General features: G+C 36.2%; 2 protein-coding genes across 5 annotated transcripts; one reads left to right on the top strand and one right to left on the bottom strand.

The window, feature by feature from the left end:
- The first annotated feature begins 230 nt into the window (after window positions 1-230).
- Window positions 231-16,061, top strand: LOC113094736 (coiled-coil domain-containing protein 30-like). 4 transcript variants are annotated; one of them, XM_026260377.1, is made up of 29 exons: window positions 231-488; window positions 736-876; window positions 1,454-1,633; window positions 1,782-1,902; window positions 3,281-3,471; window positions 3,794-3,862; window positions 4,019-4,093; window positions 4,543-4,696; window positions 5,428-5,499; window positions 5,714-5,829; window positions 5,946-6,020; window positions 6,162-6,226; window positions 6,301-6,493; window positions 6,576-6,665; window positions 6,760-6,885; window positions 7,033-7,170; window positions 7,236-7,414; window positions 7,573-7,777; window positions 8,633-8,716; window positions 8,797-8,967; window positions 9,091-9,300; window positions 9,378-9,535; window positions 10,421-10,586; window positions 10,677-10,798; window positions 12,745-12,886; window positions 12,965-13,101; window positions 13,184-13,301; window positions 13,407-13,471; window positions 14,111-16,061. In XM_026260377.1, the coding sequence occupies exons 2-29, from the start codon at window positions 862-864 to the stop codon at window positions 14,322-14,324; spliced, it is 3,651 nt and encodes a 1,216-aa protein (XP_026116162.1). In that variant the 5' UTR covers window positions 231-488; window positions 736-861; the 3' UTR covers window positions 14,325-16,061. The 4 variants fall into 4 exon arrangements, with proteins under 4 accessions (XP_026116162.1, XP_026116160.1, XP_026116161.1 ...); XM_026260375.1 differs by having other exon boundaries at window positions 828-876; XM_026260376.1 differs by having other exon boundaries at window positions 231-876.
- A 510-nt stretch (window positions 16,062-16,571) lies between these two features.
- Window positions 16,572-24,611, bottom strand: LOC113094737 (zinc finger protein 362-like). The gene is made up of 9 exons (XM_026260379.1): window positions 24,478-24,611; window positions 22,925-22,991; window positions 22,229-22,475; window positions 20,922-21,026; window positions 20,519-20,840; window positions 20,183-20,407; window positions 20,005-20,083; window positions 19,606-19,764; window positions 16,572-19,512 (listed from the first exon to the last, which is right to left on the bottom strand). The coding sequence occupies exons 2-9, from the start codon at window positions 22,985-22,987 to the stop codon at window positions 19,396-19,398; spliced, it is 1,317 nt and encodes a 438-aa protein (XP_026116164.1). The 5' UTR covers window positions 22,988-22,991; window positions 24,478-24,611; the 3' UTR covers window positions 16,572-19,395.
- Between the last annotated feature and the right edge of the window lie 2,631 nt (window positions 24,612-27,242).

Consider the following 27,242-nt stretch of genomic DNA (forward strand, 5'->3'; position numbering starts at 1 on the left):
TATTGCAGACCTTAGAATAGATAGAGATAGATAGATGAATAATATAAAATATATAAACACTTTATTTTTCTTTTACTTTATTTTTATAAAACAAAAATATGAATTGAACACTTCAGGCATTCAGTGTTGTATACACTTTACTCTTTGGTGGCTTATTGATTTATAGAGCAAACAGCGCCATCTGCTGGGCTGATGGGAAACCTCAACCCCACCCTAACTCCTTGATGGTTTAACCCGTTGCCTAGGCGCCCGGTCCAAGCTACTGCGCGCAGCTGAAACAAAACACTCGTTAGGCCTCAGGAGATACGACATACATACAGTCATCATTAAATGCTTCGAATCGATTTTACAGGACGACAATAGGTTAATAGTAATCTGTTTTATTTTTAACAGGCGTCTGGAAGACATGAAAAGAAGCTCATGCATAACTTTGCCTATTTTTTGGCTAACCCGCGCTAGCCAAAGTTAGCGCACTGGATTGTGCTAAGGTTAGAAAACTTTTTATATTGCAGAAAAATCTAGTAAAGCCCGTATAAACATGTTTCTTGTCAGATACACCCGTGACTGGAGAAAAATTATGAATATGTGAGAGAAACATTTGATGACGGATGATAATGCAGAAGTGCTGAAGATCATGTGTTATTAGTCATTTGTTACAGTTGGAGTGTTCAATTTAAAGACATACATACTTCAGTAACACGTTGAGTTATGTTTAATGTTTTTCTTGTTTTATAGTAAAGTGATGATTAGATCAGAGACTGCCATGGGCAAATGCTAAACTCAATCTAAACTTTGTTCCCACAAAAATCTTTCGGCTAATTTGCAAGGGATGCACGGACTCCAGGTGAGCTGTACTCGGCCATGGAAAAAAGAGAGGTAAGGTGTTGTCATGTTTATATTTATAGGTATGACATGGGATGGAAAAGTTAGTGAACATCTTGTAATTTGTTTGTGGTGGAAATTATTTTGTCAGACAAAAAAATAGACTTGTTGCTTCACTAATTGGGCTGGTGTTTCTCATTTCAACAGGTGCAATAATCTGTACTTTATTAATACATCTAATGAAATAACTTAATGACAGTAATTCCCAAGGTCCTACACACACAGTATTTATTATTCTATCTCTGCTTAAAGGAACTTACAGAAAGTTTCAACATTTTGAGTCTAAGCGCCACATTTGTCCACAACAATATTCAAAGGCCACCCATGTAGGCTCTGCTCTAATAACAAAGCAGTATAACAATAATATATATCGAAAGTTTAAAGGTCTCCTAGTGGTCCTGACCCCCTATTTAAGAAACACTGCTTAATGAGGCGCCTTTTGATTTACACTTAGCACCAAGCAATTACTGTAGATGTGCCATTGACAGGGTGAAAGAGGGTTGACCAGGGTTTCGGGTAACCCAGGTCTAATCAAGAAAAAAGAAGACTCATTGTTTTGTCTTGTCCTAAGGAGAAGGAGCTGGACGAGCTCACCCTCCGCTTGCAGAGGGACGGTGTGTCCTCGGAGGCTTCAGTAGAGGAGCGTGAGCTGCACCTGTGGCGTTTGCTCCAGCGCAGCGAGGGCAGCCTGAGCACAGCCTCTGAAGACCTGCAGACTTTACGCACACAGCAGGCCAGTGAGATGAGAGAGGTGAGCCAGCAGATGGTAGGCCGGGCATCCACCTTAAAGAACATCTAATGATGGTCTCCCATCATTTACAGGCACTGTTACATGACTAAAACACACTGCTTCTGATGCTTCTGCTGTGCTTTGTGGTTGTTTGATGGGTTTTCTCAAGGTGGAAAATTACGTGGAGCATATTCGAAAGATGCTGGAGGAGCGGGAATCTCTTACAGCGGAGTACGAACATGACAGCGAACAGCTCCGTGCTGAGCTCGCTCTAATGAAACACCAACAGGGTGAGTTAACATACTTAAATTTACATTTAAATTACTTAAATAAAAAATAGATAGTTTGCCAGTGAGTAGTTTTGTTGCATGCTACTCATACTGTTTCCACATTGTGCATACTTGTGTACTAAATATAAGTATGCATAGCGCATTCTGCTGTGTGCACAGTATGTAAATATTCTGTATGCATAGAACTCTACATTTGTCAAATGTACACTATATTATAGAGCATGCTGTGTAGAATACTGTATCCTACATTACAATGTGCTTGGCTAGACCTGGAAATAATATCAATCACTATTTTCTTGATCTGACAAAAACAACCAAGACTTAAAGTGTTTTTACCAGGGTTACTTTAATATTATTTACATACTATTATAGTAAACTACATTTACACTTACATTATCCAAAGCGATTTACAAATCAGGACAATGTAAGCAATCAAAAACAACAAAAGAACAATGATATATAAGTGCTATAACAAGTTTTAGTTAGCTTGAACGCAGAACACGTAGCAATGGCTTTTAAATAATATATTAAATAAAAAGAAAACCGATAGAATAGTAAAAGAATAGAGCAAGCTAGTGTTAGAGGTCTTTTTTTTTTTAATTGTATAATAAATGAAAATAACATTTCTTAAAAATATTAGAATAGTAGTATTAATAGTTTGAAATAGTTTATTATTTTAACTTTAGTTTTTTAAAATAATTTAAAGTTCTTTGGTCATTTGTGTTTCACATTTATATTTTGTGATTTAGTTTTTTAATATTTCTATTTATTTATTTTTATTTCAGTTTTAGTTTTTTTTAGTACTTCAACTTAAACAATCCTGTTCACACCAATAACAATAACTATAAAGATAGTTATAACAATAATTACAGCTTACATTAATATTTAACATGCTACATTAATGTTGTCTGTGGATTCTAATGTGAATATTTTTTTTTTTTTTTTTTTTTAAATCATTGTTCCTTTGTGTCATAATCATATTTGTGGTGTGCACTTCCCTATTCTCTCAGGAATTAGAATGGTTATTATAGTTATCATTATAGTTATCATATTTGTCTGGAACAGGCTTTTGAACTTACTTTATTTCAGTTCGTTGTTGTTGTTTTTTCATTGTATATTTAAATATTTTTATTTATTTATTTGAGCTTTATTGCACTTTTATTTTGTTTTGTTTTTTAAAAATAACACGTTATATACAGGATTTGATTAGAGATGCAAAATAACTATTTCTGAGGTGATAAAAATAGGTTGCGGTATTTAGTGCATACTGCACTGTAAGTAGTAGTACACTAGTATTCAGTTCAGCACAAAGCTCTTGCATGCTGCACAATGTCCTTATAGTCTAGTGAGTGATCTTTATTGATGTTTTATGCGTCAGACTCCCAGTGTAAGGAGGTGGTGGAGATGCTGGAGCAGGAGGGTCTGGCAGAGATCAGTCAGAGCAGTGCCAGTGAGCAGGTGGCCTATCTGCTGGTGGAGAGAGTCACTCTGCTGGAGAGACTAGAGGCTGCGGAAAGAAAACTGGACACCCAGACCCTCACCGGCAACCTCCGAGAGGTGCATCTACAGGTACTATGAGAAATACAACTTATTATCAGTTTTCATAAAAGTGTAGGTCAACAGGTAGACTTTTAAAATACCAACATTTTATTTAAAATACAGAAAATGCTGTGCCTATAGCAACACCCCCATACTGATAATCTATACTTTGAATGCACTTTGAAATTAAAGCATCTGCCAAATGCATACAATATACATATTAACATGCTAATATTGAATATTAAATATATGTGTTTGTGGTTGAAAAAGAGCGTTCTCTTAATAGTAATACCTCCGTTGTTGCTCATCAGTGTTATGGTCATTTTAATATCTCCTCTCTTATGGAAATCAGGAAGAGCTGGATCATATGCGTCACACATTGGAAGAAGAACTCGGGCAGCAAAAGGAACACATGAATGAGGTGAGAAGATCTCAAGCAACTTCGAATGCAGCATGCTGAAGTAAAATCCCATTTATCTAAAAAATTTTCCCAATCACAAATATCTACAAGTTTTTCATTGTCCATCTCAATGCATCATCATTTCTCCTGATTCTTTGTCCCTCCCTAAATGAACAGGAGTCATCAGTTCAGAGTCCTTGGAGGAAGTTCTTTGGTGTGCGCAAAGCTACACTAAGAGCACAGAACCTTCCTGTACGTTTCGATTGGACTCATAAAAAAGGCATGGCATAAATGTAAATCAAGAGAGGTGGAACCTTTCTGTATTATCCTTGCGAGGATGATCCACTTAAAGCAGATTAGGGCAGCTCTGTGGTAACCTCATGAAATAATGCATGCCTTGGTTGAACACAATGCAGAGAATAACAATATCCTCTCACATTCTGAGCTTAGTATGATAGCATTAACTCAACATTAACAGCACTATGGACCCTTCATTGAGGGTGCTTACTAACCATGTCTCTGATGGTTATAAGGGAGCAGGTGCATATTAAACTCTGTTCACACTGGAACATGATCCACATTCAGCTTCACCTGTGTTCTGTGGCCCATGCATGTTAAAAACGCATGGAAGCTGACACACTTCTTGCTTATTCACGAATAAAACGGGGTTTACGTCTCACTGAAAGCTCTGTCCTCTGTAGGCCCACAGTGAAGAGTTCATCAGAGAATGCACAGTGTGCCAGAGGCTGGAGAGGGATCTGGAAGAGGCATCAAGTCGTCTTGCTATGGCTCATAAAGAGATTCGCCACCTGACGGATGAATTAGATCTTGCTCATAAGGTCCAAAACGTGTGTGGTAAGTAAAAGAATTAAGCTTAAAAAAAATCACATGATTCTTCAGAAATCATTCTAACATACTGATTTGGTGATCAACTTTTATTTGTATTATTAATGTTGAAGGAGGTGTTATAGAAAATTCAAAATCTTTTATTTTGAATATAAATCTTGTGTAACATTACACCTCTTTACTGTCATTTTTTTATCAATTTAATGTGTCCTTGCTATATGAAATTATGAATTTCTTTCAAAACTGACCTTAAACATTTGAACAGTAGTTAAAAAAAAAATCCTACTAATTAAAATCAGTACTTTGTCATTTCAACATGTGAATTTGGGTATCAAAACATGAAATTGTGCTGAAAGAAAAATAGATATTCATTTTGAAATTGGTTTAAGATTGCATTTAACAGTGTTCATTCTTTTTAAAGATTAACTTTTAAATGGGTGTTAGATGACAGTGATGGTAATATAATCTGAATGTGAAAATATGAGTGATGAGTATGAAAATGTAAATATTGAATATTAACTGATGCCAATAAATTAAAAAGCAACCAATATGTTTCCATTATGTTGTGCATCTGTAGTAATTATTATGTTTTTATATGCAACTAGACTAGCTTTTTCTCCTTTTACATGACCAAGCATCACTTATGTCATCTTTTAAAAAAATATAAAAATCTATTTTTAAATATTTGTTTGCAATTTTGCCTTAGCGCATGTAAACTCAAAACAAAATTTGAATTTCAGTACCTGTCCTGCAGAAAACTGGGGAGGAAGTGGAGCAGTTGAAACAGGAAGTGGACAAGCTTAAACAGTGTGGTGAGATTGTGTCTGTTACAAGCAAGATTATCATGCACCTCTTTAAAAAATTCTCACATTTGCTCATGGTTTTTGACTATATTCGATTTAATTCATAAAACACTTTAAAAAAACTAGTGTAGACAAAAAGCTGTAAATAAAGACGGAAACGAACCAGAAAAAAACCATAACATTTCAAAAGATGTGTTTTGGTTGTAATGCAAATATTGGACAGATATGGTGGAGCTGCAGAAGGCCAAGGAACGCAATGAAAAACTGGATAATGAGATTTGTGTGCTAAGGGATAGAGTTCGCTCTTTGGACACAGAGAGGAGGACTCTTCTTAAACTGGCAAGAATAGTTTTTATTTCTTTTTTTTTTTTTACTGTCACTGCCTGTCAGATAGCACAGCAGTCTTATTTGCAAACAGAGAAATTCTATCATTTGTCATGATGGGTGTGCCACAGGTTGAACAATCAAAGCTGCACTCAGATCAAGGGATCACAGTGAGATTAGAGCACAATAAAACAAATTCTACACAGGTAAATATGTGTTACACAATATTACAATCTTTTCTAAAGAGTTACATATTTACATATGCTTACAGTATATTATATACAAAAGTATTTTTGTATAGTTTCATCTGAGAGCACAGATGTTTTGTTCTATTTATTTTTTGTCAGGGTGTTGGGAATAATGTCAATCCTGATCCATCATTGGATGCTGAGGATGAGATACTCCACAAAAGGTGAAGCTTTGTCATCTTTTATCATACTTAGAGTTGTACATTCCATTGCTTTAAAGATGTGTGTGTGTCGGCAGGTGTCGGAGAGAGTCTGAGGATAAGGACAGCCATCTGCGAGAGCTGGGGAGGAGGTTGCAGAAGCAGCAGCGGGAACACGAGGAGCTGGTGGAGCGTAATGAGGAGCTGGAGGCGCTGCTGGGAGAGGCACAGAACGCAGTGAAAGAGGACCGGGAACGTCATGAGTGTGAGATAGACGGGTTGCAGAGAAAGGTGTGTTTCCAGTCATCGACCTGGGGCTGAACTTGATAAGTAACCACCTGATTGTTGAGAGTGACTCTGATTTTGGTTCTAGATTAAAGGCATTGAGGAGGAACTGAGTAAGAGAGATAGTAAGAAACATGAGAAGAAAGGGGAAGATTTGGTTCATGGGACTGAGTCTGAGGTAAAGGTTAAGACAAAGCGAAAAAAAACCCTCCTTTGTACACTCTGACGGTGTGGTAGGAGATATTATATTTTCATGATCTTTTAATCCAAAGCTTAGCGAGAGCGTTCAAGAAAGACTTGCGTTCCTTGAGGGTCGACTTACTGAAGAAAAAGGTTGGAGGAAACAGCTGGAGGTGGATCTGTCTGTAGCCAAGACTGCTCTCAAAACGGAAAAAGAGGTAATGTCATTGTCACACATGACTCATCATAAAATCGACATTTAAAAGCTTTGGAAAGTTATTCATATTGCACTATGAATTCATTTTAATAGAGTTATAATAAGGTGATCTGAAACCATAAATGCCACATGGTTATTTTGTGGACAGGTCATGCAAAGAGACCATGAGGAGCTGAAGAAATTACGTGTGGAGGTCCACAGACTAGAGATAGAATGTCGACAAGGGAAGACCATTAACAAGAACCTCACGCAGATTAAAGGAGAAAAGGGAATTTTGGAAGAAAAGGTAATAAAAATGAAGGCCATTCAATTATATTACTGTAGCTTGCAAATACTGTTTGTTCTCTGCAGGTGGCCCAGATGGAGCGTGCTCAGACACGACTCCAAGAGAACCTGACACTTCAGACAGAGAACAGCCGGGCCGAAGAGGACCTGAAAGACAGCAGGAGACAGGTGGCAGAGCTTAATTCTATGGTGGACAAGCTGAGAACAGAATTGACTCGACTGGAGAAGGAGCACAACGCATTAAGGTAAGACACTCTGTCACAGATGCGTCATTATTTTCCTCCTATTCATCTCTGAATGACAGTGTTTTTCGTCCAATATAGCTGACATTATCCCATCTTGAATAAAAGCCCCTGGTCTATGTAGAAAGCATGTCGTAAGATGTTCTGTGTCTATGTGTTAGGGCTGAGCTGATGGAGAAGCGCGGGCTTATGATGGAGCTACAGAAGGAGCTCAGTGAGAAAGCTCACGAGAGGCTTCAGACTGACGGTGAGAGAGAAAGACTCAGTCTGGAGCTCCTGCATGTCAAACAGCAGCTGCAGTGTGCTAGAGAGCAGATACCCAGAGCATCACAGGAGCATACAGCCAACCACAGTGGGCTTTGTCAGGTGGGATTCCTTACTAAGGGGTTTCTTCAATTGTGTAGCCTAATATTTTAAAGATCTTGGCTGGTGAAATAACATTATAGCTAAATGAACATGTTCTTGAAAACTTTGTGCATTACTGAGTCTCTTAAGATCACCATGGCTACAATAATTTGATCAAAAATATAGTACAAATATTAATTTATTTATTATTTCAATGTGATTGTGATTTTCAGCATCATTACTCCAGTCTTCAGTGTCACATGTTTCTTCAGAAATGATTCTGAAATGCTGATTTGGCGATCTTTAAACATTTCTTTTTATCAGTGTTGAAATCAGTTGTGTTGCTTAATGTTTTTGTGGAAACTGTGATGCGTTTCAAAATAGAGAGTTCAAAAGAACAGCATTTATTGAAAATTAAAAATATTTTGAGACATTATAAATGTATTTACAGTTTCTTTAGACCATTTTAAATGGTCTTTTTGTTCTGGTTCTCATTCTTGTCCAATACATTTTCTGAAATGAGGAGGCAAAGTCATTCTTTTTTTCTTTTTTTCTTTCTTTCTTTTTTCTCATTTAGTTTTTAATGTTTTTTTTTTTAATCCAATGTAAATTCATGTACCAACTTAAAGGTGCAATGTGTAATATTTACAACAATCTATTTACAGAAACGCAATATAATATACATAACTAGTTTTACAGAGGTGTATAAAGACTGTTATATTTTTATTACCTTATATTAAGCAATTTCTATCTACATACTCCGCGGATCCCCTTACATGGAAGTGGCCACCGTGTTGTGGTTGTGACAGGTTGTGTATATGAGGTGTTTGCTGGAATCATGTGTAAGCTGTTTGATGTTATGTGCTGCTCCTCTAGCTGGCCAGTGTGAACTCCACCCTGGAGGAGGAGAGACAGCTGGCCCTGCAGGCCCAGATCAGTGAAGCACAGGCCAGGACTAAGGTTAGCCCTGCTATAGCTAGCCCTTTTATAATTTTATATAAAAAAAAAAAAAAAAAAAAACTTTATGTGATTGTCCACAGGCTCAAGACTCACTTCTCCAACAGAAGGGAGAGGAGAATAAACAGCTGAGACAGGACCTGCAGAGAACCCAGCATCTCTTCACTTCTGCCGAGCGAGAGCTGCGCTATGAGAGGGAGAAAAATCTAGACCTTAGGAGACACAATGCACTCCTAGACCAGGAGAAAATTAAAGTAAAAAAAAAAAAAGTGCCGGCTGCCACATTTGTATTTGGACCCTTAAGTTACACTTAAAATGTATGAATGTTTTTCTGTTGATTTTAATGCTTGGAAACCTTATGTTTCTGCTCTTTGTAGCTGTGTGCGGAGCTGAAGCAGGCCCAGGCCAAAGTAGCCCAGCTGGAGGGTAGCGGAGCGGGACAAGTGGTAGAGCTGGAGAGATTCCAGAAGAGGGTCAGAGATCTGGAGCTGGAGGTGGCCAGAAGCACTCAGAACCAACAGACTAACAGCAGCTTGATGGAGGAGCTTAATTCAGAGAGAGCACGTGTGATTGCTGCTGACAAGAAGGTGTGTGTTTAGAGCAGATTGATATTCTTCAGTAGTAAAGCAGTTATGAAGAACATGTTAATTTAACATCTTTGCAGGTTGTAGAACTGCAGCAACAACTGAAGAACGCACTGCACCAGCTGCGTCTAGAGGAGGCCAGAGCGGGAGAGACCAGCAAACTGGAGAGAGACACCAGAGACATGTCTGATAACCTTTCTGCCCTCAGAGCCCGACTGCAAGACGAGAAACTACAGAGGTCAGAAAGGTCACTGTGTCAATTAGTGTTCATTTTGGAAGGTGTTTTTTAATTTAGTCCTGTCAAATAACTTTTTAGTTTTTTTATCATATTTAGTCAACATATGCTGTTTTTTGGTTTAGTTAAGTTTTGCAAGTCTGGAAAAAGTCTAGGAGTTTTAGTCAATGAAAAAATTGTCATGTTATAGTCATTCTGCATAGTGGTTGCAATTATTGTAATATTTTAAATATTGATATCAGTTTTTATCTCATTTAGTTTCCGTTTTTTTTTAAATTGTTATATAAAGAACACACTCTACATTATCAAAACTGGCAAAATTATATATTAATTCCAATAGATTAAATAAATTTGAAATGCCAAAAATTATATTGATGTATTGTATTACACTTCAGTTTAAGCAGAATATCTCAGTGTATATCACTAAACTCCAACATGCATGTTTACAGATTTTTTTCAGGTCATCTGGACTTTTTATTCAGTGTAGATAGAATGTGTGTTCATGGTTGCCAGATTGTGAAGATGATTTAAAACCCGGCAGAAAATCTTATTTGTTAAGAACAAAGCCGTGATGGGGGATTTAAACTCTGGCAAATCCAAACATGAAACCTCTTGGAGGTCTATTCTTTTTCTCTTTTTTGAGAAAATATTTCATACAGCAAGTTTTTTTTATTTTTTTTTTTTTATTTTAAGAACATTTAAGTCTTGTCTTTTTTCGTCAATTATATTGCATGGTGATATAGTCACTGCGTTAAATATTGTCAGCTTCACATCATCGTCTTTTCATTTTAATCATGGGAAAAAGGTTGACAACAAATATTTTCGACACTAATCACATGCCAATATACTTGGCTGTGGACTTTAAGATGACGTTGTGTTTTCTGACAGGAAACTACTTCAGCAGAAAGATGAGGAACTCCAGCAGCAGGTGCGCTCATTGCGGGCGAAGGAGGCAACTCTGACACGCACCAACTCCGAGATGTCTCGCCGCCCACAGGAGCTGGAGATGCGGCTGAAGGTGCTGGAGAGTGAACTTAACACCGCTAGAGAAGAGGTTTGTGGGGTCAAACTGAATCTGTATTTTGCTGAAATGATGTGTCAGTGGAGCTCCGTCCTGACCATGAACTACCAATGTGTCCTGCAGCAGAGAAGCAGTCAGAAGAGCTGCCGCTCGCTGGAAGAACAGTTGCTGTCTTCCCAGCATGAGTCTGAGAGACTGCAGGAGGAACTGAAGCTGGTCGTTCAGCAGCTTGACACTAACATCAGGTATTATTCTTTACTGAGTGGACATTAGGGATGTTCATTATGGTTATTTTTCCTAACTGACAACCGACGCTCTTTAACCGGTTATTAATCGTTAACTGACAAGTTTATTTTAAACTAGAATTGAATTACATTATAAAGGATAAGTTTTAGTGACCCGTTAAAAGATACTAATATTAGTTTACCAGGGATTTATTTTACATGCCAAAAAGCAGCAAACAACAGAACATGAGGATTCACATGGTCAAATCACCCACCTGCAGCGCTTCTTAGAGCGGAGAAAAACATAATAAAATTAGGATATATATATATATATATATATATATATATATATATATATATATATATATATATATATATATATGTATTAATATGTATTATATATATATTAATTAAGAAAATAAACAAAAAATGCAGTTGCGGTTCATTTTTGTGCTGCACTAAAGGAAAAAGGATGCCAGAAAGCAGCATCCTATTTTTCTTTAGGCTTATTTTACGCACCAAGAATTGTTTTTATTGTGAATGTACACAAATAAAGGCAAATCGTTTAAAATTCTGATTATCTTTGGATAAAAGGAGTAGTTGCTTCCACTGTTAGAAGGAAACAATTCAGGTGATTGTGCTGGCGCCGCATGCGCCACACAGTTAAGCTTTGCTACCTTTACAATGCAGCCTTTTTCTTTATTATAATAAACATATTTTCAAACATAATGAAAAAAAAACAGAGCGCCAACCTCCTGCTCTCTCTCATGTGGCCAATAAGGAAGTGACTAAAACTGTAATTCATCGACTGGCCGCTTGAGGCTGGCTGCAAAAGGGAGTCAATCCCATAGACTCCCCATGTTAAAATGCCCAACTTCACAGCAGGAAAAAACATATTTACAGCCTGGTTCAAAAAATTATTTTGGTCTATATAGCTAATAAACTGTGAGGGGGGTGATTTTTTTTTTTATAACTAATCCGTTTAAATTATATTAAGACTTAAAGTTCTGCATAATTAAGGGTGTGGCCACTTGAGTGACAGGTGGATTGCCGCTGCTGACACTGCCGTCACGCTAGCAGTAGCTCCCGCCTTTTTGCCCATTTTTGATTGTCCGGCAGAGTCACGCGTTAACACGCTGACAAGATGGCGACGGCCCGCTCTGCACACTTTAGGCTTCAAAAACACACTTCAGGAGTCTACGGGGGGACGTCACCGACACTACGTCCATGTTTTTATACAGTCTAGGAAAAAAACACACATTGATCAGTTTAAATATGTAGTCAAATCTGTGCAATGAAATGTTATCACCGTACCACCATGATGTTATAAAAAAACATATTGTTTAACGTGGATATTGGAACTCAAGTGAAGTATGATATATAATAAATAATAATTTGGTATTCAAATACATCGCAAATATGTAAAAAAAAATTGTGTCGAATGGGAGACCCAGAGTTGGTTTCAGCTTTGTTTTAGCCTAAATGAATTTGTTTTGGCTTGTCGTTTATATTGCTAGCCTTACTTCTCAAAGGGCTATTTTTAATTCTTTTTTTTATTTTTTATACTGTTAATTGAAAGGATTTGTTGTTGAGTGAGGGGAACTAAAATAGCTTGGCTATGTTTACAGTTTTTTTATAATGTTTCTGAACATTTTGTGTCGGCATTAGGCTTATTTCTGAATAAAATTATAAAATGCGTCATTTTTTTTAGACTTGTAGCATATTTTAACCATGCAGCAAACCTTAAAATATTTTGATAAATTACTGAAAATAAATCAATAAATAATTTTTTAACAGTTTAACTGATTGTATTAATCGGTCAAAATTCCTAACGGTCGGTTAACAGTTATCCGGTTAAAATAATTTGGAGATTTTGGGCAGTCAGAGTTGAAAGATTTCACTAGATTAAAAGTAAAAATATTAAATGCAGTTTGTTCATATGAAATGATGAAACTCATGTTTTGCAGGAGACACAACGAGAAACAGTCTCAGCATAAAACCAAGTTGCGCAGAGCTAAACAGATCTTCATGAAGACATTCACCCAACATGAACAGAGGATCCAGCAGTTAGAGAATGATCTGGCTCTTGCGACAAGTCTCTCAAAGAAAGTGAGTGTTTTCTTATCTGACCTTTGAAACTACATGCGTAACTTGCACTTGGTCTTGAGTGTGTTCCACTATGAGCAGGAGAAGGACTGGATTAGGACTGTGACAGAAGAAAACGACCAGCTCCTCCTGGAGAGACGAGAACTTCTGCAGCGAACAAGTGAAGCTGAGGAGATGGGAAACAATGGACTGAGAACCGCCACTACCATCCAGCAGAGGTAAAGATCTCATGGTCTCTTTTGCATCAGTCCGGATATCACAGAGGCATGCTAACTATATCTTTGTCCTGTAATCTCTTAGAGTTAAGTTCCTGGAGATGGAAAATAAACAGCTGCAAGAAAAAACTCTTACACTGGCCAATCAGATAGGAATTTTAGATCGGTCATTGAGAAACCTTCAGTCGCTGTGTACTGTTGAGGTACACATTTATTTAGCAGTTGTTCTTGTTATTAGTATTTAAATAAATGTTTTGAGTGATCTGGATTGCACTGATATTACGATTTTGTGTGTTTTTCTGTATTAGGAGGTCAAGAAAATGTTTTCTTCTGGATCTTATCCTGATGGCCAGCTGGGGACATCAACTCCAAGGTATAATTCAGAAACAAAAAATTATTTCTTCCAATTTACTCAGTATTTCTGTTCCAAAAATCTAATCCAATCAAAAATACATAATACACAAAATGTGAGGTTTTATAATACATGTCAATTTCACTATTACGAACACTATAACACTATTACTTAATTTAAGTATTCACTATGCACTACTATACACAAGTTTTTTATTTTTTATTTTATTCAGCATGGATGCATTGTATTTTTTTACTTTAATTTTACAGTGTTACAAAAGATTTCTATTTCAAACAAATGCTTTTTTAAAACATTCTATTAATTAAAAAAATCCTGAACAAATGTGTCACATTTACCACAAAAATATTTTAAACAGCACAACTGTTTTCGACGTTGATAATAATAATAAATCCGTATATTAGAATGATTTCTGAAGAATGGTGTGACACTGAAGACTGCAGAAATGGCTGCTGAAAATTCAGCTTTTGAGACTTCTTTTAAAAACATCTTACCGACCCCAAACTTTTGAACTGTAGCGTATAATCTCGCCTTGTCTGACATTTTTTATTGAATTTTTCTGATGAGACTGCAGTACATTATGGGATTATTTTTCAGTCTCAGTGACCAAATTGTGACATTTTGCATTGCATGTTGCTGTAGTCCCCAGCCTGGCCTCTGTGACTCATGGGGAATATTGGATGCCATTCGCAAAGTCAAAGTGGGCGACTCTGGAGTGAAGAGCCTGGAGATCTCCTCGTCTGTGCCCGTTTCACAGTCCACTGAGATAGGCTACCTGAACGTGACCTCACCTGTGGCTCCCAACAGCAGGTTAGAGCAGGAAGAGAGTCTCAGTGCCACAAGCGATGAGGCCTGAGGGAGTTACAGTGACCTGCGAAATGCCATTACAAGGTTTGCCAATCTGAAAAGTCACTGGAGCAGTCAAGGCTTAAAAATAATTGAACTGTAGATGGTTAAAAAGCAGACAAATGGTTTCTGTGGCACTGTGACAGTCTATGTCATGTTTTGTCTTCAGTTACTTATTTTACTTAAACATCAGTTGTTTTTTAAAGCGAATGTGAAGAGCTGGATTATTGCTCAGGCCTGGGTTGAATTCAGTTGCATTGCCTTTAAGGCTCACATAGAGTGATATCATCCACAAACATTATGCTACGGTCAGTAGCATTGTCACATCTGTAAGATGCCATATGTATTTTTTATATGTATTTACCCTATAATGGTATGACAATGAAGAAGCACTTAAAGCACTATTAATTTGACATTCAGATGGTACAGTTTACAGTCGTTTACAACTGAAATGCACTATATCCTTTGGATATGCGTGAGTATTTGAAGTCAAGTGTCTGTATATTTTAGAGCGATTTGGTGTAAATGCCACCTGATACACCCTTACATGTGTCAGTTGACCTTTTCTCATTTTCTGTGCTGCTTTTGGGTGGACAAACTTGGTAAAATGTTACATGGAGCTGAGATTTCTACAGTCTTTGTAGATAAAAGCATGTACACTATTATTCAATGGTTTGGGGTCAGGACTCAGAAATGAATACTTTTATTCAGCAAGGATGCATCAATTTGAACAAAAGTAACAGTAACAAACAAAAGCAGCCATGTTTGTCTGGTTTTGTCCGATCAGTGTTTTACCATCTATCACCATACATTACAGGGTTGGCTTGTCTGCATCTGTCAGTGCAGTGTAAATTGGCCTTAAGAGACTTAAAAAAAGTATTACAACTATCTTACCATGCTTTTGAATGGTAGTGTACATTTGTGAGTTTAATTCACTTTGTCAAGACAAATGCTATAAAAGCTTGCTTTATAGCATGATTATTTAGTATGATTTTATTTTGCAAATCCACTATATTGTTTTTCCACTGGAAGAAACCACAGCTATTAGAATGTCAAAATACTAATTTAGACCTTACTTATGTGTAGTATATGCTTTAAAGTGCTAATGTAAGCAATGTGGTTGTTGAATAATTTATCATGGAAAAAGTTTGGTCTCCTGGTATTAGGTTCCATTGAAAAAAAGAAACGGACATGGTAGCATTATCAGCCGTACGGGATTGTTGTTTAATTAGGGAATGGGGTGAAATGGGAGGGTTTTTTTTAGATTGTACAAAACTTTTTATTTTTTTTAAAGTCCTCAGAGACTGAATGACCTGTGATCTGGGAGCAAAGTCATCTGACAGAGGAGAACTGTTGTATCACTTTGAACAAAGTGGTGCTTATTGCAGAGCCAAATGACATCTAGCTCCACATCTGTGGACCTAATGGGTGGAGCTCGTCTTAGTTCTGTTTAGGAGTAGGGTGTGGCTAGACTGTGTCCAGAGAGGAGGAGCTGACCTCAAGCTCCACCCCCTGGCTCTGCAGAGAGGAGCCTCTGTTTTAAGCTGTGGCAAAAAGATCAAGATCCTGTAGTTGTGCCTGTACATTATTATGAGAGCATTGTACATTGTGTCCTGCTGCTATTCAATATTAGGATGCAACTTTCACAAAATCTTAACATAGGGCTCATGTCATTTAAACTGAGAAAGACATTAGTGTGCACGCTACACAAAGCATGTATTTTCTTAATAAACCTATTTTCATGATGCCTGTTTGATTGCTTCAGTCAATTTTGAATGTCATATTCACTAACAACATATCCCAAAATGATGTTTAGGCAATGCCATTACCTAAATACGGGTATTTTCATACATAATTTTACTAATAAAGTGTATAAAATGTAATATTGAGTTTTGGGTAACACTAAAGAATTACACAATAAACTCTTAGCTTTAATCACTGTATTAAATAACATTATTAAAGGGCACTACATTTGTGATATTATGTATTAATCTGTTAAAATTATTAAATGCTAGTTAACACAAAGAGTCCCTAAAAACATCATATGCAATTGCCATCAAAGTAAGGACCTAGATCTTAAGACAAAAGGATTCAAGCTTCAATCGGATTTAGCGGAAATGAATCTGTTACTTGCAAACTTTTAAAGTAACCCTGCAGATTTGTATCAATATTGTGTCCATATCAAATGTAGTGTGCCCAGTGTTTGACAGGGTTCACTCTTTTGACTCCAGTGCATCTTAAAAAAATTACAAAGGCTCAAGTATAACCGTCTGAATTTAATAAACAAGATAGAGATACAAAGTGTTCTTGACATTGATATTTTCTTAATTCACCTCAGTCTTGTCTGTGCATATTTATATGAAACCACAATGCAAGACGAAGGAAAACGTGAGTTATTTCAGAACATACATAACAATGTCTTACATAATACATGTTAACAGTTAATAACGATTACTGTGTTCCATGCGGAAAAAAGACTTAAGAAAACCGAATACTGAAAAACACTGACGAGAAAGAGAAAGAAACCGGTCTTTCAGCGATGATAAAATAAAGCGTACACATAAAGATGACAAGGATGCCTATAAAAACAATGATCAGTACTTACAGAAAATAAAAATTAATAAGTTGAAATATACTAAACAGATACAAAAATGATTAAAGTACAGTATCTAACCCTTGCAATTTGCACTATCAATGAATACAGGGTGTATTTTATAGTAAATGTACATGTCTTACTGATTTAAAGTGGATTTGAGGCTGAACAAGCCAGGATTATACTGTAATGTAATAATCTATTCCTGGCAATAAGATGAGGTTTTATAAAAAGCACCAAGAACAAGTAGCTCCTCATCAAATTGCTGTTTTCTAAAATTGTTACATTCCCAAATATTAAAGGTGCTGTATGTATGATTGACACCGAGTGGTTGAACTAGGTACTGCAGTCCAAATGTAAAATACTGGAGCGGGTTTTTTCACCTGGCCCCTCCTCCTCAGTTGATGCACACACAGGTTGCCAGATTGAGGACACAAACAGGAACAAGCGCAATTGACGATGAATGAAATGAAATACGCTGTGTTTTCCATCAACTGGCAACCCGGCGTGCCGAAATACAGTTAGGTAAACTAGCAGTGGGCGGGTTTCACAAACCAAAACAGAGACAGACATTCCGGCTCTGAATGCACATTTTCAAAGGAGAACAACTGACTGTAGCATAGATTTAAAAAGTATGTTAACTTGGCATGTTTCTTAAATAGCTGCAAACATATTATGGTATTTTTATGCTTTAGTAAAGTCAAAAACTTACATTCCGGCTCTGAATGCACATTTTCAAAGGAGAACAACTGACTGTAGCATAGATTTAAAAAGTATGTTAACTTGGCATGTTTCTTAAATAGCTGCAAACATATTATGGTATTTTTATGCTTTAGTAAAGTCAAAAACTTACAGCACCTTTAAAGAAAAAAATTCCTTTTGCCCAGTAAACCATTACTGTGTAACAAATCAGCTAAACTGTATATATATATGTTCATTATATATATTTTGGGGCATTTGAGAGCAACAACGTGGTCCTTTGCAAACAAAAAATGTTTCCTAAATATACAGGAATAAAAAAACAATAAGCTTAACAAATGACTGGTATAAATGACTACAAAAATAAATGAATGTTGTAGAGCTGCAGTGTTGTGGCCTGTGAAATTACATATGGTATGATCACATATGATCAAATTTGGCTAGAATAATTCAATAAGATCACGTGTGCTTTAACTCAGTAAGAACATTTTGTACTGCTGCCCACTACTGTTAAAAATGTTTTATCAGCTTGTATGCTGGTTTGCTTATATATATATATAAATCAGCAAAACATACCAGATTTATAGAGTTATTCGTTTTTGGATGAATTTATGTAACAGAAATGCAACGCGGGAAATGAACACGACTACATTCAAAATTAGCTTTTTTTTTTGTATACTTGATTTTCTTAAAACATGATTACTGATATTCTGGTGTACAAAATTCAAATTTGACAAATAAAAAAATTTCTAAATAGGCCACTGCTATTAGATTATATCTTAATATTAAAACAAACCTCATGAAAACTTTCCATCGGTGTAATTTAATGTCTCAAGGTGCTTTTGCATTGCTTGTGTCGGGAAGAATAGAGGGATTAACACTTAACGGAGTTCAGAGGTCAGGCTACACGGTAAATTTGTGATTTAGATAAAAACACTGAACCTGTATGACACTTCCTCGGTCACATCATGACGAAAATCCATTTAATGGACATTGTCATCATGCAATTATGCCATTTAATTAAAAAAATGACAAAAAGGACACTTTTTCTTTAATATACTATGATTGGAATGGAGGACATTAGCATTGCAAACGAAAAGGCCTATGTAAAACATTAATGATGCAAATAGCACAAGTCATTCTTTTAGAGAGTGTAACATCTTATTTACACTCTTTTATGTTAGCAGGGGATTTCTCTGAATTCCGTCATCTCAAAACTACTAGGGCAATGACCATGCTTATAAAATTCACAAAATTGACTTTAACGCAACTGTGTCACGGCACACAGAACCCACTTTTCATTTCTCCAGCATGACCTTATACCCCATAAAAAAGGATAATAGAAGCTTAAAGTGGTAGAAGTGTCATATCCACAGCAAAATAATACACAATATCCTGTTAAAACAAATGACAAGGAGGAGAAGTGGAGACGGAAACCAACCAAATCCGTCGGACTTTCTAAAACGAAGTTTTAAACTCTCATAGCTGCCCAAAGCGAGAAGCTGCTCCTATTCTGAAAAGATTCATTCTACTTTGAGCCAAAACCACAAGGCTAAAAAAGTGCTTAAAGAGTATCTTTGGAAGTCTCCCTTACACACCTTTGAAACCAAATGTTTAAATGATCACTACATAAAATCACTAAGAGCTAAAAGGGTAAAGACAATATCAGACTCAAATGTTCTCCGAGGTCTCTTAACACTGTTCGTGTTATACTTTTTCTTTTTTTTTTAACGGAAGACCATCGCAGTGAACAAAATACCTTTTAATTCAAGAGAAACATGAGGGGGACTCAAATAAGTGCAATGCGTATGGGGATGCTGGGAGATTCTGTTCTCTGTGGGGAATGGTGACTGACCAGATGTTCCACCACAGTGTGTTTGGACATGTGCTTCATAAGGTAGGTCTCCTGAAAAAAACAAAACAAGAAGATGGTGTTATAATATGACAAAAGAGGAGGGGTCTCATATTTCCCCATAGGTTAATGTGGACTGATACTCACTGAGGTGTATGCACGACCACACATGCTGCAACAGTACGATTTAGCGTTCTTGATGGCATGTGCAGAGAGATGGATCTGTAAGGAGGCGGAGTCTGTGTATGCGCGGTAGCAGTTGGGACACTTGTATGGCTTGTCTTTGTTATGTTGTCTCTGGTGAGACTGAACAGGAAAAGAAATGAGGAAGAATGTTTAACACCTATAAGACTCCGTTATCATGCTAAAGAAAATACTGAATATATATATATATATATATATATATATATATATATATATATATATATTACTGTTCAAAAGTTTGGAGTCAGTAAGATAAAAAAAAAGAAGTTTTTTTTTTATAACTGTCATATATTTATCACAATTATATAACAAAATTATATAACAAATAAAATTATTTTTCACCTGTAGGTTTGAGAGTTGTGTGAATGCCTTTTCACATCCTGGCTGGGCACATTTATATGGTCTGTCACCAGTATGAATCCTTAAAAACAAAGACATATTTATTAACATTCTACCCAACTCAGAACTAGTTTTACGGTTTTGCACGTGCACTAAAGGCTTAGCTGTGAGTTCTGCTGACCTGGTGTGCTGCTGGAGATGTGATAACTGGCGGAAGGAGTTCTCACAATAGGAGCAGTGGTAGGGCTTGATGCCTAAGTGAATACGTAAGTGCTGTGCTAGGTATGAGGCGTTGGCGAATGACCTTGAACAGTGAGGGCACTTGTGGGGTTTGGCCTCCGTGTGGGACTTGGAATGAATCTGCATCTCTGACTTGTTTAAGAAAGTAAGGGGACAAACTTTACACCTGAATGAAACGCAAAAATGCAATAGTTGGTTAGTGAAATTAAATTCTGTGCGTAATACAAGATGCAATACAGGTCCTAAATGATATGATACATTGCTGAAAGCATTAAACCTGTATGTTTTTCCCTCTTTGGCGATGGTAACCGCCTGGTCAGGGCCTGAGGCCAGAAGCGGATAGGGAACCACCAGCAAAGGCCCAGTATTATTCTCTGCTTTAATCTTCTTGCGGCCTCGTGGAGCTTTGGGCTGTGGTCCCAGCATCCCCACCAGACCTCCACTTTTCACATGCTCCATCCCAGGACCGCTGGCCAGGCCAGAAATGGTGTTTAAGGAAGGTGCGCCGCCCAAACGGTGCTGGCTGCTAGACGTCGGGGTTGTGGGAGTTATAGCCTCAGAGGTGTTGTGGCTTTCTGAGCGGGATGACAGCATGAGACCTGTTTTTGAAAATCGAAAAAGGTGGTTTTCACAACTTGTTGTCACATGGAAACATCTGTTTATACATGCATGTCTTTCACCTGAGCGATGATTCGCTCTGGAGGCTTGGTCCACCGCTTGTCGCATATGCCAGTCTTCCCACAATCCCTTTGCCTTCACTGCAGACTTGTCATCTATATTCAGCTCTGAAATTATGTAAGAATATAAGAAAGCACGCATTTTAAAATACATGTTCCAAATTGTAAGAAATGTATGCTTTGCTGTTATGTTGGTTTCATATGGTTTTGAAAAGTTCAATTGAATGAATAGAAAAATACCACGAGGTGTAACCACACCAAGTAAAATTGAATAATATTAAGTAGCTCTTGCTTTGCAAATATCAATAGTATTACACATACAATATTATTAATTAATATTTCAAAAATATATTTGGGGGAGTCACAACACGTGACTATGATGTTTTGTTCTGCGTAATGGTTGCACCACATGATTTCATTAAATATTAAGAAGCAGTGAAACAGTTTTTTTTCCTAAATAAATAAATACATTAATAATAATAATAATAATAATAATAATAATAATAATAAATTGATTTTAAAAAAGTATTAGTTTTAACATGATATTATGTATGATAAATTTGTATCATACCACAATTTGTATAAAGATTTTTTCTAACAAGAGTTAAAAAAAAATGTTTTTCATGATTATATGTTTTTGGGACAATTAAAGGTATCAATTTATTTTACATTGTCCTTGTTACACTTTACATGTATTTACTATAGTAATTAAGATAAATTATGCATAATTACATGCAATAACCCTAAACCAAACCCTGTTCCTACCCCAATGCTATAGTAAGTAATATTACTCAGTACTTAAATATATGATTACACTGGAACAAAAACACTGTAAAATAAAGTTTAGAAATTGAAAACATGCACACTTTATTTTAAAGTGGATGTCTAATGCTATTTCATGCATTCTGACTCATTGACACTGCTCCTGTCTCCTGGAAGAGCACATGCACCAGCAACCCATCAACATGCCTCATTCAGGTTACAGAAATTGTCGAGATCTGATTCTGCATCTAATATATATGTCGATGTCACAGCTTTCATACGATCGCTATGAGAACGCTTCACATGCTCGTGACTCTTTAGCTCCACCCATGCCACGCCACCAGGACCTCGACTGTATCTGTCTTTTATAAATCTGATAAAACTAAATACTCTTCAGAGATATGAAGGATGCCATGCTACTCTATAGATACTCAAGGGCAAAAAATAGCATTACATTGTTGACCAACATAATACACTACAACATGTACAGTGCATAGCGGAAGCATAACGTGAACTCCGTCATGATATCATATGGAAGGGCTATGTACCTGCGATGGTGCTGGATGCTGGACGGGCGTGCAGGGCGATGTCAGGCTGAGAGGAGTTGTGGGACTGAAGACCCGGCACCTGCTGCAGCTTGGGGATAGACATCACGTGTTGTCCACCATCTGAAGGTGGAGAGGCCACCAGCAGAGTCTGCTGAGAGGAAACAGTGGTGGGCGGCAAATGCGGAGATCTAATTTTTTCTGCCATCAGTTGCTCTTTGATCTTGTCGATAAGAACCAGGTTATCCAGCTGTAAAAGTCATTGGTTAGGTTTGACAGGAGACAAAGACATCATGTGACGTGAGGCACTAAACCAAACTGAGTGATAAAAAGGAGGGAAATATGTGGGGGAAACTCATATCATGGTTTCTGTGATCGCTTTGGCAAACCACATTGGCATAATGTACAGATTTGCAAAACGTGCAAACTGTCTTGCTTTCTAGTGCTCAAATGCTCGCTAAATGCCACATGATTTTGCTCTTTTCTCAGTGGTACAGTAAGTAAAAATGACTGGAATTATTTTTATATACATGCATTTTTCATATATTAGTAAATACTATGTTGGTTATATTTTTGTTGAGTTAATTTAAAGTGAGACATTCATAAACAGTCACTATAAATCTGTTCATATGTGAAATTAACCATTACAAATATATAATGAAGCATGTCAAGCAAGACATTATAAAACACAATACTCACTTGACTAGGCATAGAGGGAGGAGGTGGCCAGAAATATGGATTATTGAAACGAGGCTCTGCCATCCTTCTAATAAAACAGAATAAGGGTCAAATCATAATATTATAACATAAAGCAGATTAAACGTACACACAGGCCTAAAAGGATTGAGTTAGAAACATATTTCTCACCTAAATCTAATAAAATCTAATAATTTACTGAAACTGTATCAGTGCTTGTTTGAGTTGTTCTCACAATAGATGAGTCATTTTCACTGACATGTCATAATTTAGTTCCTGTAGTTCCCCCAAAACTCATCGTCATATCATTCCAACCTTGCATGTCGATCTTTCTTTTCCCCGTTTCGTTTTTTCCATGTAAATATTTTTTTTTTTTTTTTTTTTGTGGTCTGAATTGAATTTATTTTATTTTCCTTGTTGTCATTAATCTCTTTGGTTGTTAACACTAGGTTTAACAGTAACTGTAGTAACAACGACATTTTGTCAGAAACTTTGCTTAATAATGTCTGAAATTAACTTTTTTCTCATAGGGTGCAATATTTGTTCCCAGGAATTGATTTTCAAATAAATTCTCAATTGAAACAATTATCAACCAAATAAAATAAAACGACATTTTGCTATACAGTCATTCAACATTTGTATTATACTTCGCCTAATTTCTGACCCTGATTGTTGTCATGGAGTTTTGTTTGTTTATTACAAATGACTTGAGTCATCAGCTCAAGTGTCAAAATTTTTTGCCATGTGACTCAATTTTGAAGTGAGTAAACTTCAGTATTTAAGACAGTTCATTTAAATTTGAAAGCACGTAATCAAATCTATAAAAAGGACCAAATTCCACAGAACTCAAGTTCCTCTTTAAACAAAAAGGCGATCCGTAGGATCTAAAGAACAAACATTCTGACGCATCTTTAAACTTTAGTGATCATTTCCCCATACAGCAGCTGCACAACACTGTTATCTCTCATCTCTACTGATCACCAAGAGCCTCCGATTCATTCCTGCACAGTTTCACCAAAAACATTTCAGACAAAAGAAAAGAACAAAAATGGCAGCCTGTTATATTTTCATAAGGACGCCATATTCTGCAGAGCCCCAAAATCCACGCTCAACTCGGTTTATATTTCTTCTCGGGGAAAAACCGATCGAGCAAGGACATGTTTGTGGTTGTGTGTGTGCTTGTTTATGAAGAATAGCACCTTTGAATTGCCCGGCCCCCCTTGAAAAAAAAAAACCCGACACTTCCGACAATCGTGCCATGCAAAAATGCCTAACAATTGGCGAAATGCTGCGCACGGCCGAGTCATTTTACAACATCTGCCGCCCCGATCGCGTTGTAACAGTGTTATAGCGAATGCACATTGAAATCATTAGTACATGCATGCACAATACACAAAAATATTTCAATTTATTCTCTTATATTTCGCTTTGTGCAACCTGTGGTAGATCAAAGGCGATAAATCGCGCGCGTCAAACAGTTATCTGTCGTACAATGCAGTAATGTGCACGATATCTCAGTGTGGGAAAAAGGAGAAAGACGCCATGAGCGCACAAACCTTCTATATCGATGTCAGAGTATGTTTTTATTTCTCGCAGAAGAGGCTTTAATAAAGCAGAGATGAGGCTGGATGTTCTCTATGCGCCTCCAGACAGCTCAGCTTCCGGGTCAGCCTGTTCACTTCTGGGTGCTCTATAACAAAACCTCTCATTTTAGCTGGGACATATGAAAGGGGAGCATTGCTTTTAGGCTTAAGTAATTGATTGTGCACTGTGCTTCGTTTGTAGCAGAAAAAAAGGCATTTGAGATAACAGAACTGACACTTTCCCATGCAATATATAATAGGCTATTGTATAAAGATTAGACTGTAAGACTGTATTTACAGTTCCATTAATATCAGAAAAAATGCTTTTTTTATATTAATAACCATATTTATTATTCTAACAGTTCCTGGTATAAAATCATATTTTAATAAAAAAATAGTGCTGTCAAATGATTAATCATGATTAATCACATCCAAAATAAAAGTTTGCGTTTAGTTTGTGTGTGTGTGTTTGTTTACTGTACTGCGTATATTTATTAAAAATAAATAAATACACAAACATATGTATATATATTTATTTTAATATAATACATAATATAATATTTAATATAATATAATTTAAAATAAATATTTACATGTATGCTTATATATATATATATATATATATATATATATATATATATATATATATATATATATATATATATATATATATACATAAAACAAAAAAAAATTCTTACATGTTTACATGCATGTGTGCATTTATATTTACATAATAAATATACACAGTGCACAGACATATATTATGTAAAAGAAAAAAATATTGGATTTTGACAGCACTAATTTAAATGCATTTTAATTAGAACATTTTATGGAAATGTGGGCTTCTTGAAAGTGAATCCGTATTAATTGTATTAAATGTTATAATATCTAGTTTGGTGGACTCATAAGTTGTTTTAGTAAATTTAAATAATATGGTAATTTAATGATAGTGTTGATCAATCTTTGTCCACGCCACTAAATAATGACAGTATCCCTGTTTCCTAACAAACTAACTAACAAATTCACTTCAGTGTAAAGCACAAGAATCAAATGTGTAATAAATGCCATGTTATAAAGGTCAAATTACCATTCAAACAAATATACAGAACATAAACTGAAAAAAAAGAGTAAAGTTTGTTGAGACAAGCTTTGATGATCGACAAAAATGCTTTAAAATCTTAGAAAAGTTTTACAAACCCAAACAGACACATTGACCATCAAATGAGATCATCACTGACATCAAGTCACGCCTACAGGTTTGGTGTGTTGGGGGTAGTTCAGTGCTGGACTACTAATCTACGCATCATAGGTTAAACCCAAAAGGGGTGATTCATAAACATCAACGTTTCTTCCCAGCAAACAGGGAATGTTCTCACAACTTTTTAAAAGTTATATAAATATAAGAACAAAACGTTCTTTAAGTAATATTTATGAAACGCTCTTATTATTTGACATATGTTTTCAGAAAGTTGAGAGAAAATGTTCTTAGAGCAATATCCTCAGAATGCCCTCGTGATGTTATTTGCACTTAATGAACGTTCTGATAATGTTAAAGAGAAAACGTTCTTACAATATTAAAAATAAATGTTCAAATAACGTTTTATTTTGGGTGAAAATAAACTTAGTAGAACGATGCAAGATACGTTTTTGTAACCTTTAAATAACATTATAATAACAATAAGTCAACAGTTTAGAAACATTTCGAAACAATGTTCCCACATTGTTTTTATAATCTAAATTTGTTATCAGCGTAGAACCTTAAAGGGGTGGTTCACAGTTTTTTTTTTTTTTTTCTAGTCTTGATTGTGTTTATGGGATGCAGCTTAACATGTGTTAATGCTTCATTTGAGACAAAAATAATAATAAAAAAAAAATTGTATTCTTCATATCATTTACCTTTATTTCACACCGCTCTGTCCCTTCTCTGAGAAACATGTGGATCCTTTCCTGCTTTTATGAAGCCCCCCAACAGAATTAGGCGACGGGCTCTGATTGGTTAGCTAGCCCAGTGTGTTGTGATTGGCTGAAACGCCTCTAGTGCACGTCTAAACGTCCCACCGCTCACCTCAGAGGCCTGTGCTCTGGTTGTATTGTAAACAACGGTGTCATTAATATCCCTTAACAGTTTGAGCCCGATTGAGAATCAGAGGATATTATTGAAGAGGATCGTGCAGAACCTGTGCAAGCAGGGCATTTAATGGTAGTCCTATGCTTTTTGTTTGTTGTTGTCTCATGCTTTTAGATACACTGTTACCTGTAAATACTACTGCTTATGTTAGCTTTTAAAACACTGTTTTGTCCTGATTAAAGCTTTAATACACTTCGGAAACTGTTGCCTTTTCCCGAGGGCGGGGTTAATCTGGGTTTGTTACCATGAACAAGGTTATGTTGTCCTTTAGCTCGGATTTTTATAGGCGGCACGAAAACAGAAAATATAACTGGCAATATTGTCCCTAACATGTGTTGTTCAGCTCTGCTGTATTTAAGCAATCTCACACAATTGAACTGTCTCAGCAAAAGCCCAAGACGATATCTCAACGTTTTCTTAGTTGTATCTTTTTAATCAAAATTCTGAATCAAAACCAAATATAGCTTACCAAGGGAAAATGAAGACAGTTTTTTCCCTCCACTTGATGTCACTGTTTCTAAATGTGGTTTGGGTATTCATAGAGTCAAATGTTTTCATGTTATGTAATGTATGTGTGTTATATAGGTTGGTAATGAATTCATATGGGCAG

Source organism: Carassius auratus, unplaced genomic scaffold, assembly GCF_003368295.1.
Source record: "Carassius auratus strain Wakin unplaced genomic scaffold, ASM336829v1 scaf_tig00215416, whole genome shotgun sequence".
NCBI lineage: Eukaryota > Metazoa > Chordata > Actinopteri > Cypriniformes > Cyprinidae > Carassius > Carassius auratus.